Here is a 21579-nt window from a genome sequence, read left to right on the forward strand (position 1 = left end):
TCTGCAGGTACGCAAGCATGCACGCACTCACGCACTCACGCACGCACTTTCGGTACATTGTTTGTGCAAGAAGTTGTACCTCAGTGTTCAGTCCGGGGAACTTTGTTACATTTTGCAACTGTACATCTCAGACTTTCGTGATTTTTGCGCCCGCTGCGTCGAGGCTCGCGACGCGCGTTAGATGGCGCAGCCGCCTGTGACGCCGCTGCGATGGGCAGGCGCCCTTGGTGTATGTGATGTGTGTACATACATATATACATACATGAGTGAGTATATGCATGTGTGTGTGTGTGTGTTTGCGTGTGTGTGTGTGTGTGTGTGTGTGTGTGTGTGTGTGTGTGTGAGTTCCTGCTGCCCGAGAGACACTATCGCTTCCAGCATCGGCGGCGCCGGGCCCCCGCGCCCATAAATCCCCTTCTTACCCCTCGGTGCGATAAGACCGCCTCAAAATCCTGCAAAAAAAAGCTTTCTCGAAAATCGCAAAGAGCCTGAAAAAGACTCTGAAATCCTTTGAATTGCTCCCTTGAAGTCCTGAAGAAATTCTCCCCCCCCCCCATAAAACGTTTAGAAAGCCTCATAAATGCCTTTAAAAAGCCTCCAATAAGTTTTAAAAGCTTGCAAAAGCCTCCCAAGGGCCTGCATCTCCGCCCGACGCGCAAGAAAAGCCGTTCGAGGTTGCCATGCGCCCCGAGGGAGCCGGAGCGCGTGCGCGCCGCTTTGTTGTCGGAGATTTAAACGCGCTAAAAACGGGCGAGTGACGCAGATGGTCTTCGGAGGGAGAGAGGGAGAGGGAGAGAGGGAGAGGAGAGGGAGAGAGAGGAGAGTAGGAGGGAGGGAGGGAGTGAGACTGGGAAAAGGAGAGCGAGAGAGAGAAAGGGGTTAAAGGAGGAACGGGGAAAAAACGAGAGACAGACGAAAAGAGAGCAAGAGCCGGAGAGGGAGAGGAGGCAGCGAGAGGGGAAGAGAGGCAAGGGAGCCCAGGAGGCGGAGGAGGTGTGAGGCAAGCGCAGGCACACACGCCAAGCGAAGCCAAGCGAAGCCGAACGAACGTCGAAGGCCGCGTTCGCTCGGGTGACATCCGCCGCCGCCGAGCGAATTAGCGAACGTCGGAGATGAATGGGTTACGTGAGAAAGCGGCGAGCAGTTGCTTGCGCGAGATAAAGCAGGAGAAGAGGGAAGAGACAGAAGAGAGAAGAGGGAAGATCTGATAACAGTGAGGTCGGAACTAATGCATGAAGCAACCGGGAGAGCGGGCGGAGGGGGAGACGTCACAATTTATGTTCTTTTTACGGGATATCAATTTCGATTCAACTACGGCGCACAAAAGGCGACTTCGCGTGATATAAATCAGTAAATGAAGGTCATGAAGGTGTGCATTTGTGCCTCCGCCGCCTGCTCTCGACGCATGCCTCTCTCCGTCAATGGAGACCGATGAATGGGGCCACTCGAAAATGAATTTGGAAATGGCGCTGTAATGATCAGAAGGACGCAAGCCACCCCGCCGACGTCACGCTTGGACTGGCCGGACCTGTGACGGGAGGGGGAGGGGGATAAGGGGGACGGGGAAGGGGGTTCGACAGGGGATTACCCAGCCAATGCTGATGTTTGTACCACTGCATCTTCTCTGCCAGCTCGCCCCTCGCCCGCCGCCCCTTGTCCACCCTGCTTTCCTCGCCACCTCATCATGCTACATGTATTTCGTTCCTACCTTTGTGACTGGGTTCTCGCTCTTTCCCCCCCCCCCCCCTTTATTTTTTTATCTCTTTCTATTCACTTTCGTACCTTGCATTGGTGGCGAGTTCTTTCTCTCTATAGCCCTTTGTTGTCCATCCTCCTCCCCCTTTCGCCCCCACCCCCTCCCCCACCTTCTCTTCCCTCCCCCGCATCCCACACGCTCTCTGGCACCATTATGTCGACTCTCTCTCTCTCTCTCTCTCTCTCTCTCTCTCTCTCTCTCTCTCTCTCTCTCTCTCTCTCTCTCTCTCTCTCTCTCTCTCTCTCTCTCTCTCTCCTCTCATCCTCTCCTTCTCTCTCTCTCTCTCCTATCTATCAAACTACCCCATCTACCACTTCTTCGGCAGCGACCTCGCTAGGTTCCGGAGGTCGCGTAAGACGAAGGTGAAGGAAGAAGGGGGAGGAGGGAGGAGAGAGGAGAGAGGGAGAGAGGAAGAGGGGAGAAGTAAAGATGAGGAATTAGAAGCAATGTGAAGGCGGGAGAGGGGGGGGAAGGTAGGAGTGAAGGGGAGGAAGTAGGAAGAGGGGGAAGGAGATTGCGGAGGAGGGGAGAAGGATGAGGGGGGAAAGGGTGAAGGGGAAGGAGGGAGAAGGGTGGGCGAGGGGGGAAGGGTGAAGGGGGTTAGCATATAACGGGTGTCAGAACTTGACTTCAAAAAAGGTTGAATCGGAGGAGTTGACGTTGACTTCTGCGGTTGCGTCTCGTAGCAACGTGAGGCAGGTGGACCGTGTCGCTCGCCAGCCGCACGCTTCTGGGGGAGAGGGAGAGGGAGAGGGAGAGGGAGAGGGAGAGGGAGAGGGAGAAAGAGAGAGAGGGAGGGAGGGAGGGAGGAAGGAAAAGGAAGAGAAGGAGAGGGAAAGAGGAAGAGGGGAAAAGCAGACAAAATGTGGGAGTCAAGAAAGGAAAAAAAGGGAAATTTCCAGAGAAGGGAGACGGCGGTAACAGAGAAAAAACAAAGAATAAAAGAACAATAAAAAAAGAAGAGACACGTGAAAAGGAAAGAAAGACAGGAAAACAAACAAAGGTAGATATGAAGATAAAGAGAGAGAGAGAGAGAGAGAGAGAGAGAGAGAAGAGAGAAAGAGAGAATGCGAGAGAGAGAGAGGGGAGCGAGAGAGGAGGCGAGAGAGAGAGAGAGAGAGAGAGAGAGGGAGAGAGAGAGAGAGAGAGAGAGAGAGAGAGAGAGAGAGAGAGAGAGAGAGAGAGAGAGAGGAGAGAGAGAGAGAGAGAGAGAGAGAGAGAGAGAGAGAGAGATGGACCATGACGCCACTCCAGCCTTGAATGACTCCCGAGTCTGCTCTCGCCTGTACTTCCCGGTAATCGGATGGAGCAGGACTCGCCTTCCCGGACAGCGTAGCAGCGTAATCCGGTAGTTAAACGGCGATACAGTTAGCGCAGCGAGTAAACAGAGGGAGAGAGAGAAAAAAAAAGAGGGAGGGCGAGCACGAGCGAACGAGCGAGTGTTGGAGAAGAAACCCGCCGTCAGATCTCGGCGCCGCTCCAGCATCACGTCACGCGGCGCAAAAACGCTCCTTCCTCCCTCCTCCTCCTCCTCCTCCTCCTCCTCCTCCTCCTCCTCCTCCTCCTCCTCCTCCTCCTTCTCCTCCTCCTTCTCCTCCTCCTTCTCCTCCTCCTCCTTCTCCTTCTCCTTCTCCTTCTCTTTCCCCTCCTTCTCCTCCTCCTCCTCTTCCTTTTCTCGTTCGCTTCTCTCCTTTTTTTCTCATTCTCTTCTCATTCTCTCATTCTTTTATTCTGTTCGATCGTTCTCCTTTTCTTCTCATTCTCTCATTCTCCCATTCTCTTGCTTACTTTTCATTCTCTCGTTCTTCACCTGTAACTTCAGGATATTTCCCTGTTCCTCCAGTCTCCCTATTTCCCTCCATCTCCCCCCACTCTTCCTCCCCTCCTTTATCTTCTTTCTATCTCTCTTCCCTTCCTCCTTCACTCCCTCCCTCCCTCTCTCCCTCCTTCCCTCCTTCTCTCTCCTTTCTCCCAGTCCTTATCCCTCCCTCCCTCCCTCCATCCATCCATCCATCATTTCTCTTTATCCCTTTCCCCCTCTTCCTCTCTCCCATCCTGCGTCGGATTTAAACGCGTACTCTAAGTAAACACAAAAACAAAACCCGATAAAAACAATAATCTTAAAAACCTCAAAGCAAAAGATCGGTCGAACGTGTCCAGGTTTCCCGTTGGCCTTTGGAGGTGAAGGCGGGGGAAGGGGGAGGGAGGGAGGGAGGGAGAAGGGGGAAGGGGGAGGAGGAGAAAGAGGAGGGGGATGAGGTTCGGGAGGAGGGAGGGAGGAGGGAGGGAGAAGGGGGGAAGGGGGAGGAGGAGAAAGAGGAGGGGGAAGGGAGGAGGGAGGGAGGGAGGGAGAAGAGGGGAAGGGGGAGGAGGAGAAAGAGGAGGGGGAGGAAGAAGAGGTGAAGGTGGACAAGGAGGAGGTGGAGGAGGAGGTTGAAGTGGAAAGGAGGAGAAGGAGGAAGAGAGGGAAGCGGATTAGGAGAAGAGAGGGTGAACGGAAAACAAAATCAGAGAAAAAGAAGAAAAATGGAGAAAGCAGAAGAGGCAGAAGGATAATTAGGAATAATTAAGATGGAAAAGGAAAGAAAATAAGAATAACAATGACGGAGAGAAAAGAAACTAGCAAGAAATATGAAATTAATTCCCCAAGACCTTGGAGGTAGACCGTCGGGCCGGGGTGGGGGAGGGGGGAGGGGGGAGGAGGAGGGGAGGGGGAAAGGAAGGGGACGGTGAGGGGGGGAGGCTGGTCTCATAGGTCTCATTGCTAAGAGCAAAACAAGGAAACAAACAAACGAAGGATAATGGGTTCTTTGTGGCATGGTTAGTGGCTGGGATGCTTTGCCTCGCGACTTTTATCATCATTATCATTATTATCACCATTATTCTCATTCTGTGTTTATCTTCATTATCATTATTGTGCATTGTGCATGACGGCTTTGTCTCTCTTTTTATTCTTTGTTACTGATTTTGCGAATGAAACCTCTATGTGCTCGTAAAGGGTTCGTTCTGAACAGTTGTCGTTCAAAAATGAAAGAAATCATATTTCTTTTTTTAAGATCATGTACGATTTTTATCATTTATTCATCTTTTTGTTGTTGTTTTATTCGTATTGTCTTTATTTCCGTTGTTTTTTTTTTCTTAAATGTGTGACATTTGTACGATTGTCTTTGGTTTATGCGATAAAAAAAAAGGTTAGCCGATGAGCATTCGAGTTGAAGACTTTTTTTTACAGCCATGTTGTCTCTCTCTCCCTCTCAGATCGCGCCACTGGCCACCACGACGAAGGTATGAACATGATTCTTGAGTACGTTTCTAATTACTAATAACTTTGTGGGATTTTGAGCTTTGGTGCTGTATTAATCCGAGACTAACATGCTGCTCGCGACGGGGAGGGAGAGGAAGGGAGAGTGAGAGCGTGTGAGAGAGGGGGAGGGAATGAGGGAAAAGAAGAGAGAGGAGAGAGAGAGAGAGAGAGAGAGAGAGAGAGAGAGAGAGAGAGAGAGAGAGAGAGAGAGAGAGAGAGAGAGAGAGAGAGAGAGAGAGAGAGAGAGAGAGAGAGAAACAGTTATTTGACTCAACATTCTGGCAAGTAACTCCGACACACTTCGCATCCCCTCCAAGATGCTCGGCTAAACTCTACGGACGACAAACCCCACCTATCTCACTCATCCTCCACCTCTCCCTTCGTCAGATCTCTTAAGGAAGACCATATTTGTAAAGGAAAAAAAAGAAATCTCATCGACTTTATATAATCCCCGGCAAACACTAGAGTGAATTTGCGGTGTCCAGGAACAGAATAATCATTTTCGCAATGGATGAACGGCAAACCTTCGACTTAGTTCCCGGTGTCGCCAGAGCCATCTCGCGGCCGTTCTCGGAAACAGCGCAGGGAACGAGTGAATTATGCCTCGACCACCAAGCTAATCTTTTTATTAATTGTATTAGATAGATTTCGCGGATCCCCTGTGGCAGCTGGGTCCAAAAGATATCGAACCCCGGTGAAACACTGTCAGAAATGGAGAGTCATCTACCCGCAGCGCTGTCGAATGGCGAATTTTCCGAAGTTTAAATTTCCCATGAGAGGCTTCCTGTTTTTAAACAAACGGTATTGTGTACAAAACACCACCGTGAAGAAAAAGGAAGAGAGGAAAAATTGGCATCCCTTTTCACGCGCTTACCGTAGCTAAAGGAAATTAGAACAAAAATAAAAATGAACATACTCCTGCACACACCTACACTTTATCATACATACACTAACGCGCATATACATACGTTCACATACGTAAACGCACGCAAAAAAAGAAAAAAAAAAAACATACATATCCCGTGCCTTGATGAGCAAGAAGAAAAGAATGTGCAAAATACGCGAGAAAACAAACCGTCGACTTTGTGACTCTCTCTCTCTTTCTCTCTCTCTCTCTCTCTCTCTCTCTCTCTCTCTCTCTCTCTCTCTCTCTCTCTCTCTCTCTCTCTCTCTCTCTCTTTCTCCCTCTTTTTTTTCTCTCTCTCGATGGCGGCCTTCATGGGTGTCATACTCTCGACCTCCTTGGCGGAAAAAAGAAAGGAAATTTTGGATCTAACGCTCTTGGCTTTTGCGAAGGGAAAAAAGGGGAGGAAATTTCCTTGGACTTGAAGGAAGGCGAAGGATGCCGAGAGACCGAATAAGCGACGCAGAGGAAGAGAAACGCAAAGGACGCAGAGTGACGCAGAGTGACGCAGAGTGACGCAGAATGACGCAAGGGAACGCACGAGATCGCTGGTCGGTGTTGGGTGTTTTGTTTTCTTTATTCTTCGGTTAATTTGTTCGTATTTAACACTGTCTCCCGTGCTGCTTGTTGCACTTGATCGGAGCGCTCGAAAGGACGGGAGAATTTTCGAAATTTGCAGAGTCATTGGGGTTTTATTGAATATTCTAATCTCCTCTTGCATTTCCTCTCTCTCTCTCTCTCTCTCTCTCTCTCTCTCTCTCTCTCTCTCTCTCTCTCTCTCTCTCTCTCTCTCTCTCTCTCTCTCTCTCTCTCTCACTCGCTCACTCTCTCTTATTTACAATCTTCTGTAATCCTTTACTGTATTTTTTCATTCTCGTTTTCTCTCTCTCTCTTCCTCCTATTCTCATTTACTCCCTCCCTCCCTCCCATTCTCTCCCCTTTGCTCTTCTCCCTCTCCCTTCCTCGGATATGTATCGTTCAGTTCGCCCTAATAAGCGCACAAGCCAGGTGTGTTCCCTCCCTCCCGCCCTCCTCCCGCCCTCCTCTCTCCCTCCCACACCTTTCCCATCCCCCTTCCCCTCTCCCCCTCTCCCCCCCCCCTCTCCCCCCCCCTCTCCCACCCTCCGAGCGAGTGATGGGTGTTGGGGTTGGTTCTCTGTTGCATCACTCTGACACAAGCACAGATAAAGCTGCCTTTGCAACCTGTATCCCCCCTTGCCCCTCCCTCCCTCCCTCCCTCCCCCCTCTCCAACCCCCCACTAAGTTCCCAGTAACCTCCCTGCTCCCCCCCCTCCCTGACCATGGCCTACCACCCCCGCCTCCCTCGCTCTCGCACCTCGGCATCCACGCCCTCCCCCGCCCTTCCCCCTTCCCCTTCCCTCCCTCCCTTCCTCCCTTCCTCCCTCCCTCTTTCTCTCTTGCGATTCCTCGTCCATTCTTCTTCTTTTTCTTTACTTCTTATTTTCTCATCGACACTTTTTCTCTCTTCTATCATTTTATGATTTATTGTCCTTATTCTTCTTGTATTTTTCTTCCTCATTTTTTCTTTTTTTTCGTCTTTCTCTTCTCATTTTGACCGAGGTGATCTAGAGGTTCAGTTCCCGCTGTTCCTGCTGCCTCCTAAATCTGCTGCCGCTCCTGCTCTCTCTCCCGCCGCCCTTCGTTCTCCTCTCTCTGCCGCGGTTCCTGACGGGGAGGCTGTGGCACTCTCTCGCTTTCTCTCTCCGTCCGTCCCTCTCCTCCTCTCCTTCTCGGTCTCCTCTTGTCGTTCCTCCGCCATCTCCTCTTCTTCTCGCCCTCCTCTCATCGTTGCTCCGCCTCCTCCTCTCCCTCTCGTCCTCCTCTTATCGCTCCTCCGCCTCCTCCCCTTCCTCTCGCCTCCTCTCTCCTCTTGCCGTTTTCTCCCCCAGCTCGTCCAGGGTGTACAGTTACATGGAAATTAAATGGACAAGAACTATACATGCAGCCTGCAGCCTCCCGCACCCTCCCCTCTCTCTCCCCCATCCCTACCCCCCGCGCCGGCCGTGTGGTGGCCCCACTTTTGTAAAAGCGCGAGTCAACGACACTGCTCGTCTCACCCGGGTACACACGCGTACACACATACACAAACACACTCGCACACACGCGTGCACACAGACACAAACACACTCGCACACACGCGGACGCACGCACACGCTCACCCATCATTGTCCCACACGCATACGCCGTAAGAATGCGCGCACAGTCGTGTGTGTACATTACCACACGCCGGAATAAACTCACACATGCGCACAGAAATTATATGGAAATTATATGCATACTGACCTGCTCGCACACACTCAAAAACATGTAAGAGCGAGCATATAAGCGCCGTGTCGTCACCTACATACGCACATGATATCGCTTGGACCACATAATATCGAGGGTCGCAGAAAGCCCGCCTATGGGACCTCGAAGGGGACGCTGCTATAGAGGTCATTTTGCTGGGCGTTGGCAGGTGAGCTTGGCCTCTGCGGTCTCCAGGGACACGGCGCGCGGGCGGGCGGGGGGGTCGAATCGGGCCGACTTGACAAGGTTGTCTGTTCTGCAAGCCTGTGCACGTTGCAAGCCGTTGCAATGCGCCTCGGCTTGTTTCCGGGTGCGGGCGCTTGTATACGCTTGTGTTTGTCGGCGATGTGCGTGTCATTACGGGCGTAGGCAAGCCTCACTCACACGTCTTTCCTCCTTCCCTCTCTTCCACGTTCTTTCCCCTCTCTCATTTCCCTACCCCCTCTTCCTCCTCTTCCCCTTCCCATTCCTTCCTCCTATTTTTATTCCCATTCGCTCTTTTCCCCCACCTTCCTCCTCCTCCTCCTCCTCCTCCTCAAAATTCCCCCTTCCATAGTTCTCTCCCCTCTCCTCTTTTTTTCCTCCTCCATCCCTTCTCTTCCTCCCTCCCTCCCTCCTTCCCTCTCCCTCCTTCTCCCTCCCTCTCCCTCCCTCTCCCTCCCTCTCATTGACAGTTATCTGCGTGTGACGTAACTCCCCCCTCTCCCCCCGGCCCGGCCCCGACGCGTCACGAAATCATCACTGGACGTGTGATCTCCGTCACTCTGTCCTCTCGATCGCTTTAATTCTCCTTTTTTCTCTCTTTTCGTATATATATATATTTTTTTTATTGTTTTATTTCTCATTTATTGTAGCGTTCAACAGCGATACTCTAAGCTTTCTCTCTGTTTTTCGCATTCATTATGTATGTATGTATCTATCTATCTCCTTATCTATCTATCTATCTATCTGTCACACACACACACACACACACACACACACACACACACACACACACACACACACACACACACACACACACACACACACACACACACACACACACACACACACACACACACACACACACACACACACACACACACACACGCTCACACACATACATACATGGAGGCGACCAAATTACCCTAAATGATGCTGCTATGACCACAAGCTGACAGATCGGACAGTGTCAAGCCATAGCCATCCTCCATCTTCTCTTCTCTCTTTCCTTCTTCCCCCATTCTCTTATTTTTTTCTGTCTATTTCTATCTATTTGTCCCTTTTCTCCTCTTTTCTCTGCTTCTTTCCCGTCTCCCATATTTTCTCTTTCCTTTCTTTCCGTATTTATCCTCTTCTTCCCCTTTTCATCCCTTCCTCTTCTCTTCTCTTCTCTTCTTTCCCTCTTCTTTCCTCCCCTTCTTCTCCTCTCTCTTTTATTCATTCCTCGTCTCCTCTCTTCTCTTTTATTTCTTCCTCCCCTTTCTTCCTTCCTATTCTCCCTTTACTTCCCTCTCCCTTCTCTCGTTTATTCTTTCCTCTTCTCCTCTCTTTTTTTTCCTTCTTTACTCTTCCTCTCCCCCTCCCCCTTCTTCCCCAGTTATTACACTCCTATTCCATAGCAGTCCGACGCCCCCCTCCCTCCCACCTTGCTATGTTATTTAACGAAAACGCGTGAGGAAGGAGGGGGAGCGGGGGTAAGGGAGGGGGAGGGGGGGTGCAACCTTCGCGGTCGTGCGGTGTGGCGGTTGTGACGTCATCGAGGGAGTAGAAGAGAGGGAGATAGAGAGAGAAGAGATAGGTAGATAGGTAGGTAGAGAAAAAGAGAGACAGATAGACAATAAACAGATATTGTGATACGTGTACACACGCGCGCACACACGGGCACACACACACACACACACACACACACACACACACACACACACACATCTTCCTTTTCCTCTCTCCCTCCCTCTTCTTCTCCCCTCCTCATCCTCATCTCTCCTCCTATTCCTCCTTTTCCTCTTCCCCTCCTCTTTCTCCTTCTCCGTCTCTCCCCTCTCTCTCCCTCCCCCCCCCCTTCCCGCTACTACACTTTCCTGTCACGCCATATGTCACGAGCGAGAGGAGAGTTTCTGTCTCTGCGAAGGTAAACTCTTCTATTTTGAGATGAGATTCAAGAACGTCTTGTGTGTCTCCCAGTTTTGTTTGTTTTTCTTCTTTTTTTTTTTTTGAGTGTCGTTTGTATTTTTATTTTATTTTCGTTTTTTTTTCTCTCTCTCTCTTCGTGTTTGCGTCCCTTCTCTTTCTTTATTTGTCTCTCTTGTTTTTCTCTTTCTTTCTCTTTTTGACACTCTCCTTCCCTCACTCCCTCACTCCCATTCCCTCTCCCTCCTTCTTCTTCACTCTCTCTTTTTCCCTCTCCTTTTTGCTGCCGTCCCCCTGTCTCCCTCGCCTTCCCTCCTTCTCCCTCCTTCCCTCCTCCCTCTCACTCTCTTCCTTTCTCTCCTGTCTCTGGGGTCCGCCTGTCTCCCTCGCCCTCTCTCCCTCTCCCTCCTTCCCTCCTCCCTCTCACTCTCTTCCTTTCTCTCCTGTCTCTGGGGTCCGCCTGTCTCCCTCGCCCTCTCTCCCTTCCTTATCGCCGCCCACAGACCGAGGCAGACGGCGCGCCCTCCGCTGCCGCCCGCAAATCACCAGGAAATAAGTCTGGAAACAAAGAATTTCAAGTTGAGGTGATAAGGAGGGGAAAGGGGGAAGGGGGGAGGGAGAGAGGGGGAGGAGGGGAAGGAGGGAAAGAGGGAGGGGAGGATAAGAGAGGGAATGAAGGAGGGAGAGGGAGGAAGGGAGAGAGAGGGAGGGGAGAGAGAGGAAGGAGGGAAGGAGGGAAGGAAGAGAAAGGGAGGTAGGGAGAGAGGAGGGGAAGGAGGGAAGGAAGGAGAGAGAGGGAGGAGGGAAGGGAAAAGGAGGGAAGGAGGGAAGGGTAAGGAAGGCTTGAAGAAGGGATAGAGGAAGGCGGGAGGAGAAAGAAAGGAAGAGGTAAGGGAGGGAAGGAGAGGGGAAAAAATCTAAAGAAATGACCATATTACATGTCATTTTTTTCCCGTACTGTATCCCCTATCTGTATTACACTTACAGTAATCATTGTGATTATCATTACGTTTCCGTAACCACTCACAGTCATACTGGCTGTGGCAATGGTCTAAGTATTACGGTCATTACTTACAAGGTAATTGAGAATTCCTTGCAATGGACAGCCACGCGGCGCACCTCGCTTTCACTTCACGCACACAACACACCGCCTTCCCTCCCTTCCCTCCCTCTCTGCCTTCCCTCCCCCTTTCCTTCCCTGTAGCTCGAATCTCGCTCTCCCTCTTGTCCTCTTCATCTCTCTCTCTCTCTCTCTCTCTCTCTCTCTCTCTCTCTCTCTCTCTCTCTCTCTCTCTCTCTCTGCCTCTCTCTCTCTCGCTCTCTCTCCTCTCTCTCTCCTCTCTCCTCTCTCTCTCTCCCTCCCTCCCTCCCCCTCTCCCCTCCCTCCCCCTCCTCCCTGCTCGAATCCCTCTCCCACCCTCCTCCCTCCCTCCTCCCTCCTCCTCCCTCCTCTCTCTCGCTCTCCTCTTCCTCCCTCCCTCCCTCCCTCCCTCTCTCTCTCCCTCCCTCCCTCCCTCCCTCTCTCCCTCCCTCCCTCCCTTTCCCCCCGCCCTGATAGCCAAAGCAGGGCGATCCAGTTCCCTTTGGCCTCGCTGGCTGGCTTTTGGAGCAGATGAGTGATAAAGGAGAAACAGGCCACTTCCAGCCCTCGTCTGCTTCCCTGGCTTCTCCTTTATCTTCTTCTCTAGAATTCTTCTTCTTCTTCTTCTTCTCTTTTTCTTTCTTTCTTTCTTTCTTTCTCTTTATCTTTCCCTTTTTTCAGATTTTTGTTCTGCCTTTTTTTTTTTTTTGTCTTTTCTTTGTGTTGCACATGATTTGGGTTGTTTTTTTGTTTCTGTTTTATATCTCTATACCCTTCATTTTCTCCTCTGTCTTCTTCTTCTTCTCCTCCTCCTTCTCCTCCTCCTTACCCTCCTCCTCCCCCTCCTCTTCCTCATCCTCCCCCTCCTCTTCCTCATCCTCATCCTCCTCCTCCTCCCACGTCTCCCGAAATGCTGTTATTGCAATTTTTACGAGGCGATCCTTATCACCTGCTTATCACCCCTTTTATCGTCAGTCCGATACGGAGCAAAAAAAGGGGCTTTGGCGACAGCGAAATTATATTAATTAAGGCGTCGCCGCCATCAGCATTAGCGCCCCGGCCTGCTCCTCGGCCGCCTCGCGCTGCCATCTAGCGGCCGCGCCAATAAACTGTGTTATTTAGTGCCTCGTGATTCATAATTACTTTCTACTCTGGTTTTCATTCCTGGTGATTTAATCTGCGCGTAAGAATGCGCTGCTTGCTTGCTTGGAGGAAGGAGGAAGGAGGAGGGGTAGGTGGGTTGGGGGGGGGGGGTTGAGAAGGAGGGGAGGGCAAAAAGGAGAAGGATAAGTGGCAGAAGCGTAAGAGGGTGTGAGAAGAAAGGAAGAAGAAGAAAGACGAAAAGGGAGTGAAGAGCAGAGAGATAAGGAAAGCATAAGAATATATTTCTTTTTAAAGAAAAGAATATAAATTAAAAGAAAATTCAAAAAGGAGAAAAAACAAAGTGCTCGGAGATACAAACAGGAGAAGCAGGCGAAGGGAGGAGAGGGAGAGAGAGGGAGAGAGGGGAGAGAGAGAGGGAGAGGGGAGAGGGAGAGGGAGAGGGGGAGGGAAGAGGGGGAAAACAGCCTGTGCTGAGGTTTGACGCCGAACATTGTAATTAAAGCAACACACGGGTGATTTGGGCGCACGAGCGAGCCAGCCTGATGAAGGGTAAGGACGGGCAGGATGAGCCGGGGTGAAGGGTGAAATAGGGTGAAAAGGGTGAGCACAGTAGAAGGTTTTAAGGGGAGAAAACGTGAGAAGGAGTGAGTGGAAGGGTTTGGTGTATATATAATTTTTTTTTTTTCTAAATAAAGTTAAGGGAAAAGGTGAAGGTTTGGAGGGATGTATAACCCACGTTTTCTTATGGAACAGCAAGTAAAGAAGAAGAAAAAATAGATGTATAGTTCACGTTTCTTTGTAGATCTTTAGGATAAAAACAACGAAGAATGAATAAGAAATACAGTGGAAAGAGTGAACAGCCAGTATCCCCTTGAACTTAAAAAATGGGAGGGGGAAAAGACCCCCTTTGTTCATTAGACAGAGGAAACAGAAGGAATAGCGATAGGAATTCCCCTTTTGTGTCCCCTCCCCCCCCCCTGGCCTCGAGTCCGGGAAGGGGCGAAGGACAGAAGGAGGGAAGGACAGAAGGAGGGAAGGGGCGAAGGACAGAAGGAGGGAAGGAGCGAAGGAGGGAAGGGGCGAAGGATAAAATGAGGGAAGGAGGGAAGGGGCGAAGGAAAAAATGAGGGAAGGAGGGAAGGGGCGAAGGAAAAAATGAGGGAAGGAGGGGAAGGGAGGGGGAAGGAGGGGGACGAGGGAGCCAAGGAGTGAACCTGAAGGAGGCATCAGCGCGCTCTCGATCGGGTCGAGGTGACGTGGAGGCAAGACGTATGATAATTTAAGTATACGTATAAATTAAGGCATAAAAAACGCAAATTGTAGCTAATGTGCTTAAAGGCCGAGATAAGATCCATTCTCTGGCGCTCTCGTTCTCGCTTTTTTTTCTTGCACTCTCTCTCTCTCTCTCTCTCTCACTCTCTCTCTCCCTCTCTCTCTCTCTCTCTCTCTCTCTCTCTCTCTCTCTCTCTCTCTCTCTCTCTCTCTCTCTCTCTCTCTCTCTCTCTCTCTCTCTCCATCTACCTAGCTAGCTAACTAGATATAACACAATCTCTCTTCCTCTTTCTCTATATTTTTCCTCCGTTTCTTTCACCCGGTCTCCCCTCCCTTCCTCTCTTCTTTCTTTCCTTTTATCTCCCTCTTTCGCAAAGAAGGCAAGGAGGCGAGGGAGAAGCGGTCCGCTCTCAAGAATTCGTGCGGACCGCGGAGTGCGTCTTGATGTATCGCCGTCGCGGATGACCTGGATGTTGCGGATCTGAGCATATGTACAATTATTCCGCTTAAAGAGGATGGAGAAGAGAGATGATAAAAAGAGAGAAGGTTAAAGGAAAAAGGGGGTGAAGGTAGAGGGGGGGGAAAAAATTATAAGGAAGGAAAGGAAAAGACGGAATCGTTTTTGTATCCCATTTTCTGTGTTGGCGATTCTGACTGAATTCCCGTTTTCTATATTTGAAAATGGTCGCTAATTGGCAGATTCCCATTTTCTATAATCCCAATAAAAAATACATCTCGATATAGCCTCTACTCACCGTCTCTTATTAAAGCCAACAGAGAAAATTAAAAAGGGAGAGAGAGAAAGTGGAAAGAAAATAAACGAAAAAAAATAAAATAAAATACAAAAAGATGAATAAGCAATACCTATATTCCCCTTTTCGTCGGCTGTTAATTGATAAGTTACCCCTTTCGCTAGTTTATCACGTGGATGCAGCTCGGTAATTAGCTCCGGCCGACGGTGTTAAGCCCTTTTTTTGCGTGTTATGGAAGGAAGGAGGAGGGGCTCTCGGTCTGGGTTTTTTTTTTTTTTTTTTTTTTTTTTTAGCTTTCTTTCTTACGGTTTCTCTCTTTCTTAATTCTTCTATGTCTGTTCTCTCTCTCTCTCTCTCTCTCTCTCTCTCTCTCTCTCTCTCTCTCTCTCTCTCTCTCTCTCTCTCTCTCTCTCTTTCTCTCTTCCATTCTCGCCCGGTCTTTCTGTCTCGGGTCTATTCAAAAGCTTATTACTCTATCTCTTTTCATAATACTTATCTATCTTTCTATCTACGCATTCATATATTCATCAGTCACGCTATCATGTATTTTAGCTTTCTCTTTTACATTTTCTTCTAAAAAAAAAAAAAATTAACAGATAAAAATCAAATTCTAACTTCTCGTGACGCCCAAAAAAAATGAATTGGAGAAATCTACACATTAATGAATCAAAGAAAAAAAAAATAATAGTAACGATTTTCTGAAGAAACAATTTTTTTTTTTTTATAATTTGATAATTTTAAACATCGTGACTTTAGAACAGAAGTGAGTGATTAATTATCCACGCTTTGAGTTAATTTTTTTCTTAAGTGGGATTTTAGGTCAATTTTCTCTTCTTAATCGTTAAAATAGTTTGAGTAAGGAATAAAATGATAATGATAAGAATGATAATGACAGCAATAATGGCGATAATTATGAAAATAATGATAATAATTATTATGATAGTGTTAATGACAATGAGAACTGTAAGAATGATAATAATATTGATAAATAATAGAAACCTGAAAACGCATCAATATACCTATGGAATAAGCAAGTCCAGGGATAATGAAAAAGTCGCGCCGTTGAACGATTGCAAACAAGTGATCGATTCTGCCGCGATGACAGACTGGGAGGATTCGGGAGAAAAGAACTGGCCAGTCGAGAGGTAATTAAAAGAGAGTGGGTTCTTGTAGCCGAGACCTAGGCCGAGGGAGGGATTCGGACGCATCCTGGGTCGTTTTGGGGTCGTTTCGGGGTCGTCTCAGTTGTATTTGGGTCGTATTGGGCAATCTTGGGTCGTTTTAGGTCGTTTTTTGGGGTTCCATTTCTGTTTTTTTGGGGTCGTTTCGGGTCGCCTCAAGTCGTCCTGCGTCATCTCAAGTCGTGTTGAGTCGTCCTAAGTCGTCGCCGTAGCAACCGCGGCTCCGTTCTCGCACTTTCTGGCTGTGACGGCCGGAGATCGATCGCTTTTTGGGCAATTCGATCCTGCCCTTTGGCCCTCCGTCTTCCCCTTTCTTCTCCCCCTCCCCCCTCCCCTCCTCGTCCTCCCATTCTTCGTCTTCTTCCTCCTCCTTCCTACTTCGTTCGTCTTCTTGTACGAGGCGAGAGAAGGAGAGAAAGAAGGTGGGAGAAGGACGGAGGGAGGGTTGGGGGGGAAGGGGGTGGGGGGGGCCAGGCGACGTGCTAGATGCGGACGTGAATTTTTCCAATGTTTCTCTTTCTCTTAATTTCTTTCTTTCTTTCTCGCTGGAAATTCAGAATTCTTCCGTCGATGATTCAAAAGTTTAGTGAGTTTCATAGATTCCGGAGTCATGTGTACACACACACAAACACACACACAAACACACACACACACACATACACACACACACACACACACACACACACACACACACACACACACACACACACACACACACACACACACACACACACACACACACACACACACACACACACACACACACAATCTGCTAAAGTGTTTTTGCTTCTGTATGTGTGCGTGTACTTTTATGTGCGTGTGCATTTGTGCGTGTATGTATGTGTACTTTTTGCATCGTTTACCAAGACCTACACTCACAAAAGCGCCGTTCTGTGGAATAAGACTTGACGGTCTTAACTAAAAGAGGAAAAAGACAAAAGAACGCTAAAGAACGGAGAGGCAGAAGACAGAAAGGCAGCGAATGAGAAAGAGGGAAGAATGAGGAGGAGGCGAGGGCGTCGGGAGACAGGTATGTGAGGGGAAGGGAGGGAGGGGGAGATAGGAGGGAAAAAAACACAGAGAAAGGAAGGAGGGAAAGATAGAAGAGAAGGCGTGAGAAAGAGAAGAAACAAGGCACACCACTTCTTTACAAAAAAAAAAAAAAAAAAATCTCAGCGCCTCCCTGTAGACACGAGTAGACTATAGAACACCCCCTCCCCCCCCTCCCCTCCCTCCTTCACCCTCTTTTCTCCCTCCCCCTTACCCTCCCTCCACGAGCGACGTATGTAGACCTATAAAGACCACGTCTTCACGAAAATTAGGTTAAAAGAAGAATAAGAGAGGGAGGAGAACTAAAGAGACAGGGGGGAAAAAGCAGATAAGGAACAATAAAAAAAGAAAAAAGAGAGAGAGAAAGAAAAGCTAAAAGGGGGGAAGAGGGAGAGGGGGAAAAAAAAGGTACTCGTATACCGGACACTCAGACAAAAGGGGCGTTGTTTCATTGGTTCTATTTCAGTCACGAACCGCCCGTGTGCGCCCGCCCGCCGTCCCGCCGTCCCGCCCGCCCGCCGTCCCGCCCGCCCGCCGTCCCGCCCGCACGCCCGTCCGGCTGAGACCCCAAAGAGCGCTAAGGACCCGCCACGCTCGGTCTCGGCTTCGGTCCAGGGTCTCTGCGCCTCAGCTCTCCCGAAGGATGTCCGCCATAAGTCCTTCCTTCCCCGGCCTTCCCTCCGGCTCTCTGGCTCCCCCTGGCCTCCTTCCCTCTTTCCTCCTTCCCTCTTTCCTCCTTCCCCTTCCTCCTCCTCTTTCCTCCTTCCCCTTCCTCCTCCTCTTTCCTCCTTCCCCTCCTCCTCCCCCTTCCTCTGGCTCCCTTCTCCCCTCCTCTTTCCTCTGGTTCCTTCTTGGTCTTCTTTCCTCTCGTCTTTCCCCTGGTCTTCTTTTCTCTTTTCTCTTTCCTCTGACTTCTTTCTTATCTTTTTCTCTTCTTCTGGTGGCTCCTCAGTTTGTCCTTTTTCGTTCTTCTAATTCTCGTTGTCTTTCTTCCTTCCTCTTTCGTCTGGCTCTCCGTTTATCCTATTCTCCTTCTGTCTTCCCTTCGTTTTACCTCCTTCCTCTAGCTAGCCTCTTCTCCACCCGTCTATCTCCCCTGTTCCTCCCTTCTCTCCTCTCCTCCCTCTCTTCGCTTAACACCAATTCCAGATCAAACTCGATACAAAAAAAGGAAGTTTCGAAAATGCGTTACTACTATTCTCTCGCTCACTCACACGCACGCACGCACTCACGCACTCACGCACGCACTCACGCGACTTGCTGGCTAGTCATGCATGCAAGTGGCAGACTCAGAACTAGGCCAATGACTCGAGGATTTTGGGAAAACGAGAGACTCGGTAAAGGGGAGAAGGAGAGAGGGGAGGAGAGGAGAGGAGAGGGAGGGGAAGAGAGAGAGAGATGTAGGGGAGAAGGAGGGAAGGGGAGAGGGATGAGAGAAATAGGAAGTGTAGCAAGTAAAGTACGGAAGGAAGGATAGGGGATAGGGAGAGGATAAGGATGGAGGAAGATGAATATTAGGGGAAGAGAAAAGAGGAGGATAGGAAAGGGGGGGTTAGAAGGAGAAGTAGGAGGGGAGAAGAAGGGAAGGGGGAGAGGGAGAGTGTAGCTAACGACCGAAAAACGTTAAATAATGCTCCCTGGTTTTACGGTTTTGATAGCGTCGGGGATTTTGAGTTTCAGGAGAGAAATGGGTGCGAACTAAGAAGTGGGAAAACAGAAGAGATAGGAAAGTAAAAAAAATAAAAAATAAAAAAAATAAAGTTATTTGACTTATTACGAGTGAGTACAAGACAACCGAAAGCAGCCCTTATGGTCGAGTGTGCAAGTGCTTTGAGAAAAGAGCGATTTTTTTTTTTTTTTTTTCTTCTTTTTTTTCTTGTTAATATAACCTGGTGCTGCCTCTAACTGCTGATTCTGCCTGCTAACCTGCTAATGGACTGACTCCTCTGCTCTTTCATTCCTGGATTAACATCTCGTAAACTCTGAAACACCTGGAAGAAGAAGGAAGAAACGAAGGAGATAATAGGAATCGAGAAAGCAGAGGCACTCAAACACTGCCACCCACGTCGAGGAAGCAAGAAGAGAGACAGACAGACAGAGAAAGAGGCACACAAAATGAGGCAGAGAAAGAGGCACACAAAATGAGGCAGAGAAAGAGGCACTCAAAACGACTGACAGAGAAAGAGGCACACAAGCGAGTGAGAGACAGACAAGGAAGAAAGAGGAGAATGAAGAGAAAGAGACGGAGAGAGACCAAGAGAGAGATGGAGATGAGAGAACCCCCGCAGCCTCCATAAAGAACACGGAAAAGCATCGCGCCGTCAGTTCGGAGGGCGCGGGCACCTCTCCGGCGCGACATTAATGGTCCCGGCCCGCGAGGAGTGTGAAATTAGACCCCTTAATTGTCAGCGCCTGACCTGTCATATTTGACATTTTAAAAGGTCCGGCCGCTGTCTTCGGCGCCGACTGCAGGAACGCCGCTTCTGGCTTTCACCTTGTGTGTGTGTGGGGGGGGGAGCGAAGACTAAGAGTTGTTAGCATTATTCTCGTTATCTTCGTTGTTATTGTTATCGTTATGATCTCTCGCCTTTGTTATTGTTGTTATTGCTATCATTATCATTATTGGCATTGTTCGCAAGAATGGGGGAGGTAGGGGAGGAGGGGGAAGAGCGAGGGGGAGGAGGAATGGCAGGATCGCCAGATAAGAGCAGATAAGAGCATAAAATCGCGAGATTAAAAAGGCGAACCTGTTCCCGCGACGCGTTCTGTCTCCCTCCTCTCGGGGGATTATCTCTTCTTATCTCTCTCCCAGCTTTCCTTCTCTCCTTCGTTTGTCTCTTTTATCGGCTTATCGCCTTATCATCTGGCCATTTCGGTTGAAGGAGATGGGAGATTAGCCTCGTGAATCCGGGAATCCGTCTTTCCTTACACGAACGCGGGTCTCGCTGACGTCTGACAGGGATTCGATGCTAGTTTGGTATTATCGCTTGATTAAGACGCTATAATGAGGCAATTTATAAGAATATATACTTGTAAATGTATATATACTCTGTGTGGTAAATCTGTGTGATTTTATTATACTTCTTTTTTTATCATCTTCTACTTCTCTCCCTTCTTCTTCATCTTTCAACCGTTATGTTACTGGACTTAAAGGGTAAATTTGGCCTAATGTATACACTTTAGATACTCCAGAATGGGTTATAAACAGGACCTTTGAAGAATTTTAATGATGATTATTAGTATCATTAGTCGTTACTATCATAGCATCGGCGACCCTGGTGATTATGACTCATTCCCAATACTTATTATTAAACATAACAACAATATATGCAAGATAAAAAGCAATCTGCCCGCCTCCTCATGCAACAGACCACCTCGGCTGCGTAAGAAAAAAAAATTTCTCTCTCTCTCTCTCTCTCTCTCTCTCTCTCTCTCTCTCTCTCTCTCTCTCTCTCTCTCTCTCTCTCTCTCTCTCTCTCTCTCTCTCTCTCTCTCTCTCTCTTTCTTGTGTGTATATCCTGTTTTTTTTTTCTAATTTTAGCACTATTTTCCCCGTGTGTATATTTTGTTGAACGTTTTTTTAGGTGCGTTTTTTGTCCGCTAGTACATTTTGTTGAAAATTCTTTCTTTTTTTCATTAGTATATTTTGTCGTAACGCTTTTTCTTTCTTTCTCTTGATCTTTTTTTCTGTTCTTTTCTTTTTTTGTGTCAAGGTCCCGTGTCACCTTGTGGAAACGGATTTTTTTTTTTTTTTTTTTTTTTTTTTTTGGTTTTTTGGTTTTCTTTTTTCCTTTTGTATTTTCCTTTTATTCCTTTTATTTTTATATTGTTTTCTTCATTCGCCATTTCCGTCTGATATTCCTTTTTCAGTTTCTGATTTTTTACTTTTTTTTGTCTTTATTGTTCTTTTATATGTTCTCTCTTCATTCCTTCCTCATTCTTCTTCTCTTCTTCTCTCTCTCCTCTCTCTCTCTCTCTCTCTCTCTCTCCTCTCCTCTCTCTCTCTCTCTCTCTCTCTCTCTCTCTCTCTCCTCCCTCCCTCCCTCCCTCCCTCCCTCCCTCCCTCCCTCCCTCCCTCCCTCCCTCCCTCCCTGAGAGAGAGAGAGGAGGGGGACGAGAGAGAAAGAAAGAGACAAAGAAAGAGAGAAAAATAAAGAAAGAGGTAGAGAGAACGCAGGTATTAATCGGAGAATCTTGAATGTGAAAGTCTGTGGAAGGAAATCAAGTTCCCTCCCATTTAATATGATCGTATCGCGTATATAATTGTTTAATTGTGGTTCGGCTGAGAAAAGAATGCAAAAAGGAGGAGAAGAACATACGAGAATAGAGAGAGAAAGAAAGATTCTCAGAGTAGTGTCGATAAGAGCGAGAGTGGACCAGGCGATACATTTTCGGGGCGAGAAAATGCTAGATTGTTTTCATTAAGTTTTGTTCTTGTTGTTATTCGTTTTTTTTCTCTCTCTCTCCTTTGTTATTGTTGTTTGATTTCATTTTTTTACATCTGATTATTGATTAATTTTCTCCTGTTCTGAAGTTATTTCTTTAAAACCTATTCCCGTTTTTGATCTCACTTCATCTGACGATTTTTTTTCCCCCCTTCAATTTTTTTTTCCCCCCGTCAATCGCTTTTATCCTGCTTTTAAGATCTTTTTAAAAGTATTATCGATCTCCCATATGCAAATTCCAAAAGCTCAGACCGGTAGAGCGCCGGGAATGGAGAGCAATCGGCGAGGAAGCAGACGCTGAATCCGGAACTCTT

The 21579-nt window shown here is 48.4% G+C and overlaps 1 protein-coding gene across 7 annotated transcripts in view; it reads left to right on the forward strand.

Annotated features, from left to right (window-relative positions):
• The window catches only part of LOC119568389 (paired box protein Pax-5-like), a 211538-nt gene that overhangs the window by 68410 nt on the left and 121549 nt on the right, over window positions 1-21579 (forward strand). For all 7 annotated transcript variants that reach the window (XM_037916881.1, XM_037916876.1, XM_037916875.1 and 4 more), the window contains exon 3: window positions 5015-5041. In XM_037916881.1, coding sequence (XP_037772809.1) covers window positions 5015-5041 — 27 coding nt within the window. The remainder of the gene's footprint in view (window positions 1-5014; window positions 5042-21579) is intronic.

Source organism: Penaeus monodon, chromosome 43, assembly GCF_015228065.2.
Source record: "Penaeus monodon isolate SGIC_2016 chromosome 43, NSTDA_Pmon_1, whole genome shotgun sequence".
NCBI classification, from domain to species: domain Eukaryota; kingdom Metazoa; phylum Arthropoda; class Malacostraca; order Decapoda; family Penaeidae; genus Penaeus; species Penaeus monodon.